Genomic DNA, 20,035 nt, shown 5'->3' with positions numbered 1-20,035 from the left:
ATCTAATTGATGCTTTAATAAGCTGTGAAATAAAAAAAAAATAATAATGCATAAAATGAATACTTAACCTTTAACCTAAAATAAATCATTTCAGGTGACTACCAGTATAAGGAAGATGCCATGTGAAAGATATGAATCCTTGAAGCACTTTGTAGGTACCCTGGAATAAACAGCTTGGTAGTGGTTTATTTTTTATGGTGTAAAATTTTTCCCTTTTATATTTTGTTGCAAATAAAAAAACAAATTGAAAACAAAAATATTTATATAAATTAGGAGCTGTGATATGATTGCCAATGAGACAACTATCAAACAGAGTCCAAATAAGGCTGATCTAAGCAACTATATGTCAGAGTACATGTATGTCTATACTGTTATGTAATTCATTCATACAAATTGATTATTTTAGTTACTTTGAATATTGAGTTGTCAGTTAGCATCTACAGACTAATATAGTTCACGATTCAATGAGATATTTACGTTTGTGAAGCTTCAACACATGATTTTAGTGCCAGATTAATAAACGCTGTTCTTGTGTTGTACTAATACATACCTACTAACCTAGTAACAAACACTGGGTTGTATATCAAATTTTACATGTTGATGTCAAGGCTATAGACCAGACTCCATCCAATTACTTACATCCGACACAAAAAAAAGAGGGGGAACTGATTTATCCCTGTCCATATCTCCGTCGGTTTGTCCATCTATCCAATACACATTTGTTTGGCTTTTTTTTTATTAGTAACTACAAATGATTGTATCTTGATAATGGTATTATGGTACCAAACTTCATCTTTTTATGGCATACCGTTACATAATTTTAGTTCTTTTTATGTGCTACTTCCTGTTTGCCGTAATCATAGATCTTGGACAGGGGTATAATTAGTGAGCAATAACTCATAGTACATTTTGTTTATCAATTTTGAAAAGATTGACTAGTTTGACAAGATTGACTAGTTCTGCAAATACATGGGCACAAAACAGCTCTTTTCATCTCTTCTTCTTTGTGGTTCCGACTAAGTACAAATTCAACAAAAAGTGGAACAATACAAATCAGCTTATTTTCACATTCTATTGAAACAATTCTCTTATAACTATGGTACTGATAATAATACTGAATTGATTTCATCATTTATTTTTTTTTATCACACATTCACAGGATTTCTCTCTATCCCTGTCCATATTCTGCACTAGTACAGGACCATTAACAATATCATGTATGTTTAAATAATTCTTAACAAAAACAAGTCCTGCAACCATCACTAACATGTCCTTCAATTGTTGTTTCCTTACCTGATTAAATCAGAGGAGAAAACAAGTTCACATTATTCCGCAACTTGCAAAATTACATGAGCACACAGTATTTTACGACAAGTTGCTCTTTCCTTCATTCAATATATCTATTAACTTGGAATCACTAAAGATGCTGTCTAAAAAACTAACATCATACAACTTCTTTTTTGATTGGTCTATTACACACAGATATGTTAGTTTTATAACACTGTAAACTACAAAGAGGTACATTAGTCTTGGAACAGGAATATTTCTTAAGATTTGAACATCCTTTCACACCACATAGTGTCTTTGGTTTTGAGGGACTGGAAAATAAAGATTGCAACTATGGATTATAATATACAATGTATAAAAAAAATTTCTGACTATCAAAATATTTTAATGGTGTTTATTTTTATCATTTAAAATAATGTCTGTCATGTTGATGTGTGCCTATGAATTTCAAAATAATATAATACTAGTAAAATGTAATATATCTAAACTAAAATGATGAAATCCATGTTACAGTAATGTAATCCCGAAAATCTCACAGATCAAAAATTAAAATAGCAGGCAGACAACTTCATGTCCTGTAGAATAAATCTGCAAGTTTGGTTGAATTATTGTTACACATTATTCAATTTATTTTAATGACTTTCATGAAATTACTTGATGAAACAGTCAACATATCAACTTAATTTGAGAAGACCTGAGTTTCACATATTCATCAGTAATATCCCCAGGACCTTTTAGCATCATAATTATGTGATGCTATATTATTTGATTGCTATCAGAAACTGTTTTCTTATAATGTCTTTCATGGATGTGGTACTACAGATTCCCCCCCCCCCCCCATAAAAAATGCCATTTCAAAATTTGCTAGTTTATCATGGCGTTGTATGTAATTTCTCTTCACTGGACATGGGGTAATAAATCTTTGGAAATAGGCCTTGATTTATCAGTAACTTATTTTCATTGTGGGTTACACTTACCTAGCTTTTTCTGCAGTGAAAGGGAACTGTATCCCTGTTGGTACTGAGATGGTTATACCATGATGATTATTTACATAATGTACTTTGGGAGCATTACTCTTCTTTGAACTTTTGGTCTGAAAAAAAAATCATGGTTGCTAAATTAGTAACAGATACTAATGACTAGCATTTGATGTGCAATTTCACGGGAAAATGGACAATAGTATTGACTTATATCTCAAAGCACCATCAATTCTGTGAACCCACTAATCTGACTTTATCACAAAAATTAGCATATTCGTACATCTAACTTATTACATTAAAATATTCTTTAACTAATGTTTTATGTTTATTCAAAATAGTTGCTGAAAGCTCTATTTCCAAGTATTGAAGGGAAAATTAATGTGACTTGGTTAAAAGTAACTTAATTTTATAGATCTTATTCTACCTGAATGTTTTTATTTAAATGAATTATAATCTTTACCAACAGTCAAACTGTTTAAAATCTAGGAAAACTGAGATTGAATTATTTCCCTTTGTCTATTTGAAAATGTGTGAAAAATCAACTTTGATTAATTGATTGATTGTTGCTTTGTTAATGTCCAAATCAACTTTGATACCAAAAAATAAAGCTTATACTGAACTTTATTTAATTACTTCTACAAAGCATAAGACACTTGTTCTAAATATGATGTTCTTTAAACACTTGAGTACACACCCATGGTAAATATATTGATAGGTCAGCTGATCGGCAACGTCATGATTTGTTTGGGCTGTTCTAATCCCAATCCCACCTCGTATGAAAGAATTACCTGTAGTCAGACGCTATAAAGATGTCATTGAACTGTGACATGATTATATAAGCATTCTATGGGAAAATGCACGAAGGTGAAACTGAAAGTTGTCAAAACATGAAAACATAAACAAATAATGTTCATAACTTGTTGAAATAAAAGTAAGATGATCATTAAACTTTATTCAAACCTGTTTTAGAATGTTATTGTTAATTGTTTAATCATGTCACTTATTCAGTTTACTTCTTTTACGTCAATATTAATAGTATGTTCAATTATTGGAAAACCTAATATTTGCCTTCACCTAGAGCACCTTGATCCAAAAGATTTGCAGTCTTTGTTCTATTAGAATAGAAATAATTCATGGGGTTTGAATTAATATTAATTTTACCACGGGTTGGCCCTTGATGCCAATATTTTACCCAAAAGCTATGGCAAGAGGTAAAATATTTAGTATAAAGAGCCAACCTGTGGTAAAATAAATACAAATTCAAGCCCCCATGAATTATTTTTTAATTTTATATATATATATATATACACGATACAATTGCATTATTTCTTTTTATCAACCTTCAAATGTAATACTGTTTCTCAAAGATATTTCAATACAATGATCTAGGTGGTCAACATGTTTGGAGTATTAGTCCCTTTTCTAGATCATTATATTTCTCCAGCCAGCCAGTAATTCATGGACTGATATGGATCTGCCAAGCAAACACAAGGCTCCATTTGTAAAAGTGAGTTTGCTATCATGGGTTAATTACCTTCATTGATTTATTTTTAGATTCCTGTTTCTTCAGCAGTCTGTCCAGTGTTTGTTTCTGAAATCAGAAGATACAGTTACAGGCATGTATTGTATGTTTCACAAAAAATATTATAGAAAACTAAATATGAAAGGAAATTAAGAAATTTCATAAGTAGTCATATACAATTGATAATGCAAATAGTACCTTGAGGCTCATAGGAGTTGAAATTACTCATTTTGCATAAAGATGCCATTTTTATTTTTATTTTCATCTTTTGAAGGATCATGGAAACAAGATGTGACAGTGATAATACACCTCCATACCAAATATCATTGACCTACCACTCAAATGAGCTAATCACAAACTAATGCCATAGGCGGATCGAGGGGGGAGCCCTGGGGGCCCGGGCCCCCTTTTGTTGGAAAAATTTGGTTGATTATATAGGGAATCACTGAAGCATGACCAAAGCCCCCCCCCCCCCTTAGGTCAGTCAGCAGGGCCCCCTCTTATAAAAAGTTCTGGATCCACCACTGAATGCATTGTTGTTGCTACCACCACTGCTGGTAACAGCACGCCTAAGTCTCAGTTTCTCAACTTCGTCAGGGCCAGACACAAATTATTATCAAAGGGCAATTACTCCAATAATCATAGGCTTTTTCAATAAGACTATTAGGCCAAAGAGAAACCGTTGACATTAAGCCTTTTAATACATACATACAGATCTACAGTGTATCAGTTAAATTTATTCAACTAATTTAGATTAGAGCAGATTTAGACCATAACAATTGCTATAAGTAAAACAGAAACTTCTTATCCTCCATCTCAATTCAAAACAATCTTTTGTGGTTCAAGAAGAGCAATCTGCATGGTCATTTGTTAAGTTGACTGTTTTAAGTTTTATTTTTTTGTTTTTTTTCCCCGATTGATCATGGTGTTGTAACATCTTTCTTCAACATTAATCTTAAGTGGAAGAAAGATGTTACAACACCATTCGTATGTTCAAACTTTTCAACTTACTTTATCTTTTTCTCTTTTCTCATGAGCTTGTTGTCTTCTTTTCTTTGCTCTCTGTTGTCGCTTTAACATTTGTTCTTCTGTTAATTCCACCTGCCTATAACCTGTATAATAAAACAATTCTACCTGTCTATAACCTATATAATAAAACAGTTCTACCTGCCTATAACCTATATAATGATAATTTCACCTGTTTATAAATAACCTTCATAATAACAATTCCTTTTGTCTGTAACCTATATAATAAATGATTCCATCTATTTTTGACCTAGATTATAATAATTTCACCTGCCTATAACCTACATAATAGAGTGTTACACTCTTCTATAACTGTCAATATAATACTTCAACCTGTCATTAACCTACATTTAATTGATAAGTTCTGCTGTCATATTGTGACATTGCTGATAACTCCTCCTCTTACATTGTGACCTCGCTCATAAGTTCTGCTCACCTCTCAAAGTGGTGAAACAAGAATTCTGGAGCTACTGATCTTATCTATATCTAGTCATATATGATTCATACCTGACGGTAGCTGCATCAATTCTTGTTGATCTCCATGAAATAATGCTCTCTACAATAAAAGGTTAGAAAATAGAATTGTTGCTTCATTTAAACCAGTAACTATATTTCATGTTGCAATTTTTATTTTATCCCTCTTTCAAATAATAATCATGATAATTGTTGTATGCTACAGTTGTTAATATAAGGAGATGTGGTATGATTACTAATGAGACAACTATCACCCAGAGTTCAAATGATGAGGTCAATTGAGAAAAAGAAATGCTCACTTCCTTAATGTTTTTTTGATATAAACATGTATGTATGCATCAGGCATTTCAGCTTTTGAGGCATCATAGTAACTTGCATTTATCTCTTTAAAGATATTTTCAGGATTTTTTAAAAATCTTTAAGACATGTAGAAACATTTCTTCATATAATTAATTGCATGAAATAAACATAAAATTCTAAAACTCGATGTCTGTTGTTGATTTCTATTCCCTTAAAGATCTGAATTAATTTAAATTAGAAAAATAAAAACTGTACCTGTCGGGCAGTTAACAATTTAGGATCTTTACTTCTCCTCAGCATGCCAGAATCATCTAAGTTTCCTTTCTCCAGAGCATCCAACCATTGTTTTTCTTCATCTGATGTATCTACATCTGGTTTCTTTACTTTTTCTTCATCTTTGATTTCTAACAAGACATTAATGGTAATGAAAGCTGCACATAGTACAAGATTTTATAGAATGGGGTCCGTATGTTTTGTTCTTGCCATTGTGTTTCAAAAAACATTTTGATTTCATACAACATAATTTGACAGTTTAATACTTGTAGCAGTAATGGCAACAGCAAAATAAACAGACAATATTATTATTATTGAAATGTGTCAAGTTGGTCTCTCATTAAAAATACATCAAACACATCTAAATCAGGTTTCATTTAAAACAGAATTAGGGGGCATTTGAAATTTTAATACGCAGGAGACGTGTGTTATCAAAATAGGAATAATACAGGAATAATAAAATGCTCCGCAGGGCGCAGCTTGATACGACCGCAGAGGTCGAACCCTGAACAGTTGGGGCAAGTATGGACACAACATTCAAGCTTGATACAGCTCTGAATTTGGATTGTGATTAAATATTTGACACAGCATAGGTTTCTGACACAGAATGAATGTGGTCTAAGAACTTAAAAATTTTAAATTGGACATTCACCTATTATGGTCCAATATCCAAAATCTAAATACATGGTTAGATTCAGCATATCAAAGAACCCCAAGAATTCAATTTTTGATGAAATCAAACAAAGTTTAATTTTGGACCCCGATTTGGACCAACTTGAAAACTGGGCCCATAATCAAAAATCTAAATACATGTTTAGATTCAGCATATCAAAGAACCCTAAAAATTCAATTTTTGTTAAAATCAAACTAACTTTAATTTTGGACCCTTTGGACCTTAATGTAGACCAATTTGAAAACGGAACCAAAAATTAGGAATCTAAATACACGGTTAGATTCGGCATATCAAAGAACCCCAATAATTCAATTTTTGATGAAATCAAACAAAGTTAAATTTTGGACCCTTTTGACCTCAATGTGGACAAAGTTGATAACGGGGCCCAAAAATCAAAAATCTAAATACATGGTTAGATTCAGCATATCAAAGAACCCCATATATTCAATTTTTGTTGAAATCAAACAAAGTTTAATTTTGGACCCCGATTTGGACCAACTTGAAAACTGGGCCCATAATCAAAAATCTAAATACATGTTTAGATTCAGCATATCAAAGAACCCTAAAAATTCAATTTTTGTTAAAATCAAACTAAGTTTAATTTTGGACCCTTTGGACCTTAATGTAGACCAATTTGAAAACGGAACCAAAAATTAAGAATCTAAATACACGGTTAGATTCAGCATATCAAAGAACCCCAATAATTCAATTTTTGATGAAATCAAACAAAGTTAAATTTTGGACCCTTTGGACCTCAATGTGGACCAATTTAAAAACGGGGCCCAAAATCCAAAAACTTAATACACGGTTAGATTCAGCATATTAAAGAACCCCAAGAATTCAAGAATAAACCCCCATTGAAATTGATCAAGAAATAAGCAATTTATACAAAGTATCTTCTTTTGCACAATACTGTGCAATTGAATATTTCTTGCTATTGCGCAATACTGTACAATTGACAATTTCTTGCTATTGCGCAATATTGTGCTATTGGATATTTCTTGCTATTGCGCAATACTGTGCAATTGAAGATTTCTTGCTATTGCGCAATACTGTGCAATTGAAGATTTCTTGCTATTGTGCAATACTGTGCAATTGAAAATTTCTTGCTATTGCACAATACTTATTAGATAATAATTTACACATCCTGTTTGGTGTGTATCTCCTACCATATCATTATTATTTGCTTTTAAATATTAATCAGAAATAACCAACTTAAAATGGAAAATTTTAAAAGAAAAAAAAAAGGAAAAAGAAAAAAAAAGAAAAAAAAAAATCCCCCCCCCAAATTTTTTGAACCCCCTTATGATTCATCACCCCCAAACTCAATCCCAGCCTTCCCTTTGTGGTATGGTACCTTGCAGTACAATTTCAGAGAGATCCATACACTTGAACACAAGTTATTGTCTGGAAACTAGAAAAATGCTTATTTTTGGCCCCTTTTTGGCCCCCAATTCCTAAACGTTTCGGGCAATTACCCCCAAACTCAATTCCAGCTTTCCCTTTGTGATATGGAACCTTGTAGTACAGTTTCAGAAATATCCAAACACTTACACACAAGTTATTGTCATGAAACTAGAAAAATGCTTGTTTTTTGCCCCTTTTTTGGCCCCTAATTCCTAAAATTTTGAAGCAATTACCCCCAAAATCAATTACAGCCTTTCCTTTGTGATATGGAACCTTGTGGTACAATGTCAGAGAGATCCATACACTTACACACAAGTTATTGTCTGGAAGTTACAAAAATGCTTATTTTTGGCCCCTTTTTGGCCCCTAATTCCTTAACTGTTGGTACCATAACCCCCAAAATCAATCCCAACCTTCCTTTCGTGGTATTGAACCTTATGGTAAAATTTCATGGAGATCCATTCACTTAAACTAAAGTTAGAGTGCGAAAACCAATGTGTCTTCGGACGACGCCGGACGACGCCAGACGACGACGACGACGCCGCCGGACGACGACGCCAACGTCATACCAATATACGACCAAAAAAATTTTAATTTTTGCGGTCGTATAAAAACTAGCTGCACCGACTTCAGTAAATGAAATTATAAAATCGTGTGAAATTAGAGAATTCTTCATAATATATTGAAGAAAGTTCTAGAAACATTGACAAATATTTTCTATCCTGATTGCGACCATGGTTACAGAGAACATATCCAAATCAGGGCCTTTTAAACTCTATGACTATTTTAGTAACTATCATCAATGCTACATGTAACAATTGTTTTAACAATCTACCTTAAAGTTTTGTTCTTAATTTTGTCAATAACATTATGAACATGATCCTTCTTAAAAATAAACCTGACCATATTAAAAGTAAGGAGTGTCTTTTCATGAAAAATATAGAGACAGGATATCATTTGAAATAACAAAGAGCATGCACTTCAACACTGAGAATAAACTGAAGTGATAGTCCATTTTCCAATAACTGGTACCAAGGATTTGTACAGTAAAACAGTTACATCATTTATTACATGCAATTTTGTTCCTGTTATTTTTTTTGGAATGTAGCAGCTTTTGAATGAAATGGGTTTAAACAATTTAAGTGACATTTCCTTATTAGAAATCTACCATACTAATTTTGACTCTAAGATAGTAAGATTCAATGGATTATATATTGTGACTGTATGCAGATTAACAATACAGAACCCTGTTGATTATAATGCAATACTGAGTGACAGATTTTTACTGGTAGAACATGACAATAAGTAAAGAATATAGTGACTGATGACAAAAAATTGCTGACAAAATGGATGCCAAGGAATCATTCAGGACATGTACATCTATAACCTGATATTGGTCATGTGACTAGCCTGTTGGTACACAGGAATCATTCAGGACGTTTATAATCTAACATTGGTCATATTGACCTACCCGTTGATGCCCAGGAATACTGTAAACCAACTTATTTTCACGGATACTTTATTTCGCGTTAAACACTTTCTAGTCCACTTCGCGGCTATTTAATTTCACGATTTTCTAATTTACTTAATGTAGTTTAATAAGGAAAGATCCGAGTTTTACATTTTCGCAACGATTTATGTTCACGTTATTTTTTTACTCACGAAAGTCTAGAAAATAAATCGCTCATGAAAATTAGATTGTTAACAGTAATTCAGGACGTCAATAATCTAATATTGGTCATGTGACCTACCTGTTGATGCCCAGGAATCATTCAGGACTTCTATAATCTAATATTGGTCATGTGACCTACCTGTTGATGCCCTGGAATCATTCAGGACATCTATAATCTAATATTGGTCATGTGACCTACCTGTTGATGCCCAGGAATCATTCAGGACGTCTATAGATATAAGAAGATGTGGTATGAGTGCCAATGAGACAACTCTCCATCCAAGTCACAATTTGTAAAAGTAAACCATTATAGGTCAAAGTACAGCCTTCAACACTGAGCCTTGGCTCACACCGAACAGCAAGCTATAGAAGGCCCCAAAAATGACTAGTGTAAAACCATTCAAACAGGAAAACCAACAGTCTAATCTATATAAAAAACAAGAAACGAGAAACACTTATGAACCACATCAACAAACGACAACCACTGAACATCAGGTTCCTGACTATAATCTAATATTGGTCATGTGACCTACCTGTTGATGCCCAGGAATCATTCATGACATCTATAATATGATATTAGTCATGTGACCTACCTGTTGATAACCAGGAAAATATTCAGGACATCTATGATTTAATATTGGTAATGTGACCTACCTGTTGATGCCCAGGAATCATTTAGGACATCTATAATCTAATATTGGTCATGTGACCTACCTGTTGATGTCCAGGAAAATATTCAGGACATCTATGATCTAATATTGGTCATGTGACCTACCTGTTGATGCCCAGGAATCATTCAGGACATCTATAATCTAATATTGGTCATGTGACCTACCTGTTGATGCCCAGGAATCATTCATGACATCTATAATCTGATCTTGTGACTCATCTGATGATTCTTTCTTTACTGTTTGAACACTGCATATATAATAAATAAATAAATTAGTGAGTAAATAAATAGGTAAATATATATATTAAAGCAATAACAAATAAAAGCAAACATTTGAATATCTATTTATATACTAGTAATACAGATTATACAAGGACAATGTTTCATTCTGAATTGTACAACATATGTTGTAAATCACCCTGTTGAAATACTTTTGATTATTGAGTATCCTATTTTTGTGAATTTCCATGCATATCCTGCCATAATTAATCAAAATCACCCATTTGATTCCTGACAAACTGCACTGATTTCTGATGTGTAAAATCCAATCCACTAACAAATTCTTTGCAGAGATCAGGAAAATAGGAATATGTGTCTATTGATAAATAGTGAAAGCATTTTCACAGTATATGGGTAAGAGAAGAAGAGGTCTATTTAGTTCATACAGCACAGGTCTAATATCAAATTAGTTCTTTGGAAAACTAAATACCATATATACACGTGTACATTGTACTTCAAACAATGGTAAAAGCAATTACATATGACTTTTTACTACCATATTTAAATGTTACATACATGTACTTGTGAATTTATACCATGTATACCACAAACCTTTTAGTTCCCAAAGTTTCACCACCAATTCTCAATTTAAGTTTTATGGACGGTTTTGGTGACGACAATTCTTCTAGATCGCCTTCCTTTTTCTTTTTATGCTTCTTCTTATGTTTTTTGTGTTTCTTATGTGAGCTTCCAGGAGGAGAATCTGTAAAAGGTAAAATTTCAATCTACTGATAATGTATACCTTTTAGAAGTGAATTCATACATTAAATCTTATGTACTTCACTTGATCTTTGATGTAATCAAAATATAGAGATACTACGAGCAGAGCTCACAAAATGATACCCTCTTCACCACATACAGCAAGGAGGAGCTGTGGATACAAAATAGACACTGTACTGTCCAGATACAATGTATTCAAATAGTGGCTTCTAACATGACAAAAGTTGGATAGATGGATGTGGAACGAAATGACAGGCACTATAAGCAGGGGTATACAAATTAATATATCTAATAAATGCAAAGTAAATTTTACATTGTTATATGGTAGCGAAGTTCCCAAGAAGAAAATTGATAAAACGAAAAACCAATTTACTAATGAACTAAAAAATCGTTAACTTTCTTTTCTAACAGTTGAGGTTGCCCATTACCCTGTTCCTGTTCTGTTGACAGACAGGATATTGTAAAGTATTCAAAAGGTTTGCTGACTTCGTCCCCTATCACAGGTAACACCTGCCTCATATTAATGAGTACATGTATTTCATGATGGCTCATCATTGGAACAGTTTCAGCATGTTCAGTTGATCATACCTGCCAACCCTCTCGTTTTGAGTGGAGTCTCCTGTGCAAACGACGAAATTTTGGAAATCTCCCGCTTGCTGGTCAGCTCCCACACAGGAGTATAGAATCTCCCGCTTTGGGATATTTTGACCTGGAATAACCCGTGTTCGTAATTCTTTGGCTTTTTCATTAATATCAATAGAAATAAATAAACAATCGGCAATCATTTGAAAACTTTGGTCAGTAGTTTTTATGTTCGATATATAAGTAATCGAAATTCAGTTCTTTTATGTCAACTCCTAACAAGACAGAGGACTTTGTCTGGACCAAGCGGCAGTGTAAAAAAGATGAAATAAATAACTGCAAATTGAAATGCCAAGCAGATAATTAATTTTGAATGAAAGATTTTCAATTTTTACGACCAAGTTCACTTCGCAATGAATCTTTTTGCACATCATGTTCACAGAGTTCGCGAAAATGGTCGGTCCTGTCGGTCCTATCGGTCAAAATGAGGCTCGGACCAGTATTTTGAAGGCTAGTGCCGGTCCCGATGACCGATGTAAAAACGGCCGTTGTAGTGCATATTTCGGCACTTTTTTACATCGGTTATTAGATGTACCGCAACTGTTTCCAATAAGTGTTTACATCGGTTATCAGATGTACCCGCTGCCAATTTCCGGTACTAGTTTACGGATTTATTATAAACAAACCAAAGCGGCGATTTACACGTGGCCTTCTAAATTTGTTCATAGAGCCATCCCTGGCAAACAATCGGCGATTGAACCCTTCAATGGAGCAAACAAATACTGTAACAGCTGAGAAAGCGATTCAGATGATGAAATGGATAGTGAAGATGACTTTAAATAAGAACAATCAGAAGACCTGAACTGGTCCTTCATTGTTAATTTGCCTGTGGGTGCGAAGAATCAAACTAATATTAATAAAGTTATTTTTCAATAAAATATGTTATTAATTTTATTTCAGGATAAAATTGACAGATTTTGTAGGACTGGCTAAAATTTTGTAGGACTGACAAATAATCATGCTTTGTCGGTCCCATGACCGACGGGTCGAAATAAGTTTTCGCGAACTCTGTGTTCAATCAACTTTTTGATTACTTCTGGTGGTCTGTACGATGTTTGAAAGCATGTTTAGTGTGAGACTCACAACAAAATCAAAATATGGAATGTAATGAGTTATGAGACTCGGAGGTATTGAAAAAGGCTTAAAAAAACCCACCTTGTATAGATTATAACCATGAATTGAAGAAATAAAGTATATATATTAACTCTTATTGGTGTTTTGTAGATGAATACATAAACAGGTCATATATTTAACTTGAAAATGTCGATTGCGCAAAATCTCCCCCTCAGCTGTCATAGCTGAGGGGGAGATCTCCCTCTTTGAAGGTTTCAGTGGTTGGCAAGTATGGTTGATGATAATTTTATATGTTATAATTTTATATGTTATGAGTGTTTCGATTGACATCTAGTAATATGTCAAATGACCTACATGAATGGTCCTGGCTTTCCAAACACTGCATATATGAATTGTAATCACACATTCATCAGGGTTTTGTGCTCTTTTTGTCAATATATGAAGATCACAATACTGTTTGGCACTTGTTTACTTAGCATCCACTATCTACTTTTTTGTGTTTAAGGTGCATGTTGGTCTTTTTTCTTTAAATATTTTGAGTTGTTGTGGTATATTTTTTGTGTTTTTGAGTCAATATGTGGACCAATGAAATCATTATCCACTTTCTTAAATGAAAATTAAGGTTCATGTGGACCCTTTGGCTAAAATGGCTGCATTTTCACCTCAAAATTTACTCTGAGTACAGACAAACCTGCGCATCTGGAAAAGTTTTAAGGCATAGCATGCCCTAGATAAATAAACTTCTAATGCATTGTATGTTTTAGAAAATTTAAAACTTAACTGGATTTAGCAGTGCACTTTTTTTCGTTCCTGCAGAAGATGATAAAATTAACAAACAGTTGAGTTTCACTTGATATGGTCCACTCAGGTACACAGTTTAAATCACCAATTATTGTCAGGTATCTATTGTCCATCTATTGTCCATGTCAATCAAAACAGTTCACTTCAATTATTACATGTGGGGAAGTTCTCAAACCACTTTCCCAACTTAGTTTATTTTGGCACCTTCTGGAGGAATGAAAAAAAGTGCACTGCAAAATCCGGTTAAGTTTTTAATTTTCTAAAACATAAAATATATTTGAATTTTATTTATCTAGGGCATGCTATGCCTTAAAACTTTTCCAGATGCACAGGTTTGTCTGTACTCAGAGTAAATTTTGAGGTGAAAATGCAGCCATTTTAGACGAAGGGTCCACATGAACCTTAAAATACCCAGAAATGGAAAGATAATTAATTAATTGAATCCACATTTCGTTTTCGTTAATGACATCAACAAACATTTAAAAGGTATCAAAAACAAAGCACCTACCAATGATAAGTTCTTCCTCTGTACCAGATTCCTTCCTCTTCCCCATATTTTAGACGTTTAAGAACTTAAGCAGACTTGTGTCTTTTTTTTTTAGCGGAAGTAAATACAAAGTTTCCGAATAGAAATTACTATGCAGTCAAATATCCTCAGATAGGACCAACTTTGATGTGAACCAAATCTCTGTTTTGTGTGTATCTTTTGTATATTCTTCCTTTCTAGGAACACCACCAAGAAATATGGACTACCATACACTTATCTTAGGTATTATGCTACTTTGCATTTCTTGCATTGGTTTTATATAAAATCTGCAGCTATTTTATGCAGATCGATTTTGTAATGACAATAGACAATATTTATTTGCACAAACACATTTACATTAAATGGTTATGGCATACAGTATAGAACAATTGAAACATTAAACTAACAATAATTAAATTAGAGTGACAGTGGTATTCACACGAAAAGAATACTACAAATCTGTGTGTATTGACAGTTACACAATTATTTATGTCCATGAACAAAAAAGGATACATATCAAAAAATAAAATAATGTCACAAGTTACGTTCGATAAGCAAGTACGTGTTACTCTCATAGTAATATCATTCTGAAAGTAAAAAAATATACAAATCAAATGAGGAGGGGAAATTTCTTCTATATATTTTAAATAGCAATTCTCTGTAACCAACAACCAAGATCCGGCACACATAGTCTCAGATTTTTTTGACATTTTGTTTGTTGGTAGCTATCGACTAACATAGAAGAAATAGATTGACAAAAAAAAATGTTTATGTCGTCGTTGCCATGGTTACGGGTCCCCTTGGATTTTGGCTCAAAATTGCATTTTTTGAGGTAGAAAAATTACCATTTTCAGGCAGTTATCATGCACAAATTTTAATTTTGATGAATATTGCAATATTTGTTCATTAAAAACTAACATTTAAAAATTTAGATAAACGATAAAAAATAATTCTAATAAAAAGGGGTGAAGGTGGCAACAATGATTAAAATAAGGGAGTTTTCATTGTACTCAAGAAGGCAAATTATAAGCATTTTGCATAAACTAATTACACATTTTTGCAGTCACACGCATTTACATTGAAATTGTTACTATAAACTAACACAGTTGCCTAGTAATAATTTATAACCAAAGGTTTGGGATTTAGGTTGCTATAGGGTGGTTGCTAAGGGAACCTAAAAGTGATATTTTTGTTATTTTGTATTATAATTTTGATCTTGTTATTAAAATATCTCATTAACTATTACAGCTAAAGGATAAAAATCAATTGAAAAATATTCCACATTCAATAACCTAAAGTTTTATCTAAAGGTAAAAGCTTATTTGATGACCTTGACCTTTGACCTTGAGTCTTTTATTATTAGATTTTGTCAGAAGTGGTTACAAATATGCCCATACCTTGAATAGAAAAATGTTCAGAACGATTATTGCTTTTATTTAGTAACAAGGATAAAATGCAAGAGGTCAAGGTCATGTCAAAATTTCTTAGCAACGACCCTTACTTGATACAAAAGTACCTAGCAACCATACATATTTGGGTTCAGACTAATATGAACTGTTATATAGATCCTTATTGAAAGGTGAGAGATCAATATCGTTACAAAAGACTTAAGTAGCTATACTGATATAGTTGGAAAATGCTAGCAATGTTTTGATCCCTTGTGACAAAATTCCGAAATTTTGAAACTAAAATGAAATTCTTTCTTTCAATAAGAATGTCAAATTCCTTTTAAGAACAGAAATAAGTTACTGACATGATTTTACTCATGTGTATTTCAGTTAGTCATCAGCCACGATGTCTCCTGTTCTGACTTAAAACATCATAGATATTTTTTGTGTGTATTTAGTGTTCATTAAACTTTCAATCATTCGAAATAAGTACTAAGGCTTTTTCCCAGGCATATATATATATATATATAGGTTTACAACAAGGGGGTAAGTGGTCAATATCGTCACAGTAGTCTTTAGTAGCCATTCTCATATTGTGGAAAATGCCTAGTAACCATCATTTTCTGAAATACTGAAGATAAAATGTAAAACAAATTTTTCTGATCATGATTCAAAGATCTTCCCTTTAAACTCACCTGTCTCTTAAGAGCTTTATTAGGTAATACAAACACTGGGCGGTCGTCATTGTCATTATTTTGCACATTTTCCGTCTACAATATTTCCCTTTGAAACTGCATAATCAAATGTTATTAAAATTTACAGTAATAATGCATAGCCCATATTCTGTTACCACCTGATAAAAATTATGGCTAATACAAGTAAAAATGGAAGACTGAAATTAAAACGATAGTTCTTGGCTTAATTTATCGGTATATAATGGTCGGTAGGTGTTGATCTATCTTAAAAATTTTCAGAACAGAATTAAATGTCACAGATTTAAGCAAATTTTACAGTTATTTTACTTGAAAACTATTTAAATAGAAAATCACAAAAATACTTAAAATGACTTTAAACGACGACTTTTACCCAGTTTGTTGGCCTAGCCTTCAGGGCAAATAAAGCTTTTCTCATATCTTGCCATCCGCCATCTTCGTCTGTAAACGTGTGCAAAAGTCTGGTTCTCTGAAATTACTGGGCAAATTGGAACCAAAACTTATCATTCTTATAATATGTAGATAAAAAACATCTGAAGGGACATTAACACACTGTAATATAGAATAATGCTGCTGTTACACCACTGTCCCAGGTTAGGAGAGGCTTGTTCCACGCTCTCAAACATATTTAACTAAGCCACAATATGTATGTGTCTGTCCCAATTGTCTGTCCAGAGCCTGCTGTCGTTTGTTTGCTCTATATCATATTTTTTTCCGTTTCATAATTGTTTGATCATAAATCAGGCTTTCGGTTTTCTCGTTTGAACAATTTTACATTTTGTCAATTTGGGACCTTTTATAGCTAGTATAAGGTATGGTTTAGCTCTTTGGTGAATACCGGGCGGTTTTAGTCTTTGGCGGATTGTCAATGCCTCATTGGCAATCATACAATATTTTCTTATTTTTCAGTTTAAAATTTCTTGAAATGAAAATACATACCAAGTTAATTCAAGAGAGAATTAATGATACAGCCATTAGTCTAGTGAACGAAATCATTCTGAGACTATAATACACGGATAATCACTCAAAATAGTAAAACACATTTTTAATAGTCTAGAAGTTATAGTTGGTGTCATCTTTCATTTTCCTTTTTTATTCTAAATACTCGTATTTTTTTTACGCCCTTGAAATGAAAGACTGCGACTCTTATATGATGGTTGATGACACATTTATATAAAATTCTACTAAAGTTATGTTAACTAAGAATAAGTGCATACTCGCTTTGTCAATAAAATGGGGGTGATACTTTAATAAGCATCCCGGCCTAATTAATATGAGCCGAATTTTTCTCATTCGCTGTCAAAGTAGAGGCATTGAAGATGAAGTCCATTTTCTCTTAAAATGTTCCTCTTATAAACATTATAGAGAATATCTCATAATTAAAAAATAATTCTCGCAGTTGAACAGTGTTAAGTATCTTTTATAGCAAACAGCTTAAGTTATCCTCACGCATTTGAAAACTTTCAATCGGCTTCTAGTATTTTGGGAAGAGATTTAGTTATATCCTTTTCCCAGACCTAGTGTATTGAAAAATTTCATCCTGTATGTATGTTACCATTGTGACCTGGATTCTAATTTAACTATAATATGAATACACTACATATAATTATAATTGTGTAACATATGTAACCAATGTAACTATTGCGTCAATGGAGGTTACAAAACAAGATAACTTAAATCAGGTGCACATTTTATACCTTATATGGAACATTTTTGTCAATTACATATATTAAATAAATACTTATTGGTTAGAAGTTCAATGTTAAAAGTCAATTGTTCAAGTTATCATGTCTCCTCGGTCATTCCATCATTTCAAGGATTTTTATTACTTACTAAAATCAGAGACAATCATATACAATACATATGTATCTGCTAAAATATACGTCCTTGATTATGATTAATATGTACTTTTAGTCTTAGATGCATGATTTAAAAAAAAAATGTTTTAGTTGTTATAAGCTTTGAACTAGCTGTCAGTCACTGCGGTTACTCTCAGATCTGTACTTAGTGTCTTTTTGTTGTTGGGATGTATAAGTACCCTGCCATGTCCACTCTGGTTTTGTTAAATGTATTTCTGCTTTGTATCCATCTGATGAGTTAAGCCCTTTTCAACTGATTTTTATAGTTTGTTCTTATGTTGTACTATTACACCACTTTCCCAGGTTAGGGGAGGGTTGGCGCTTTTAAACTAGTTTAACCCCGAAACATTCTGTATGTGCCTGTCCCAAGTCAGGAGCTTGTGATTCAGTGGTTGTCGTTTGTTGCTGTATATCAGGCATATTTGTTTTTCGTTCATTATTTTGTACATAAATCAGGCCGTTAGTTTTCTCGTTTGAATTGTTTTATATTTGTCATTTCGGGGCCTTTTATAGTTGACTATGCGGTATGGATTTCAGGATTCAGAAAAAATTTTGGGACCTTTTTTGGCTAAAAAACATAAAATAAGTGTAAAATGCACTTTTTTAACGGTTCCTGACGTAAGGCATGTATATTTTATAGTTAAAGTGTAAGGGTTGGACATTTTTGATGCCGTATTCTCCCCATTAATTGTCTATTATAAAATGATTGGATGGATCCAAAGCTATGAACTAATATATTTGATGTGGGACTTGTCAGTAAAAAATTGACATGGAAAATTCTCGTTTGTTGTATGTTTAGTTAGCATAATGTCACGGATTTCTTGTTGTAAACAAGATATACGCCGGGCTATTCAATGCAATTTACAATACGACCGACACGAGTTAAGAAAGACAAACAAGCAATTTTTATCAAAATTTTTGGTTGAAATGTTTCACCCAACAAGGGAAGTGAGGGGTTTCAAACTCAACCAAAGGCTACGAATGAGTCTGAAATACAACGAATATATGAATGACGGTCGACAAATGGAGACATATTAAGGCCACACCCAGCAGGCAGGTTGCAGTCGGGCCTTGAAAAAATATTCATTTTATCAGTTCGACGAAACAGACATTCCGGTCAGATATGGGATTTACATGCAAACCCCCGGCCCCAAAAAAATTACGCCCGTTTTTTTTATTCATCATGTTCATTTAATGCTAAATAATTCTGTTGGAAATTTTTGTTTCTAATAGCAAAAAAAGTGGACAAGATTATTGTTTTTAATCCAGATATGGCCATAATTTTTGTTTAAGGCAAAAATCAGGGTCAGAATTTTTTCTCTCAAACATCTCAGACTGCCCCCTCAAATCAAATGATCCGTACCTTAGACTTTAAATCTATCTAGAGCTTATTGACTGGGGATCATTATTCAGCTATGTTATTAATAGGCTGGGGCGTGTTGGGTTAAACATGTTTTCGTAGGTAAACAATTTTGCTGTGGAACTTTTTTTTCATGAAAGTGTAATAAAGTATTACTTTCTGTTTGGTGGAATTGTGAAATAGAAGTCAATACATACGTTCTTGCTCAATCCTTTGTCGCTTTGAAGGTGTCATGCTTGTCATCCTCAGCCTAAGCAATGTGTTACTGTAATTTGAATTTCAAAATGACTGAGTGACGTTTTTTCGACGCACTGGTCAACTCCACCGTAGCGAATCACATGATTTTGACATCATCAATAATATATTACAGTAACAGTAAATACGAGCGA

The 20,035-nt window shown here is 32.9% G+C and overlaps 1 protein-coding gene across 2 annotated transcripts; it reads right to left on the bottom strand.

Annotated features, from left to right (window-relative positions):
* Positions 1-1,119: 1,119 nt before the first annotated feature.
* LOC127710570 (INO80 complex subunit B-like) lies at positions 1,120-14,408 on the bottom strand. Of its 2 annotated transcripts, XM_052216520.1 has the most exons (10): positions 14,309-14,393; positions 11,116-11,266; positions 10,450-10,532; positions 5,845-5,993; positions 5,323-5,371; positions 4,924-4,934; positions 4,801-4,890; positions 3,802-3,858; positions 2,265-2,380; positions 1,120-1,598 (listed from the first exon to the last, which is right to left on the bottom strand). In XM_052216520.1, exons 1-10 carry the CDS (start codon positions 14,352-14,354, stop codon positions 1,445-1,447), a joined length of 906 nt encoding a protein of 301 aa, XP_052072480.1. In that variant the 5' UTR covers positions 14,355-14,393; the 3' UTR covers positions 1,120-1,444. The 2 variants fall into 2 exon arrangements, with proteins under 2 accessions (XP_052072480.1, XP_052072479.1); XM_052216519.1 differs by lacking the exon at positions 4,924-4,934 and having other exon boundaries at positions 4,801-4,901; positions 14,309-14,408.
* Positions 14,409-20,035: the final 5,627 nt, after the last annotated feature.

Source organism: Mytilus californianus, unplaced genomic scaffold (assembly GCF_021869535.1).
Source record: "Mytilus californianus isolate M0D057914Y unplaced genomic scaffold, xbMytCali1.0.p SCAF_8, whole genome shotgun sequence".
Taxonomy (NCBI): Eukaryota; Metazoa; Mollusca; class Bivalvia; order Mytilida; family Mytilidae; genus Mytilus; species Mytilus californianus.
The sequence above is the reverse complement of the archived record's forward strand: the minus strand, read 5'-3'. Positions and strand labels throughout refer to the sequence as shown.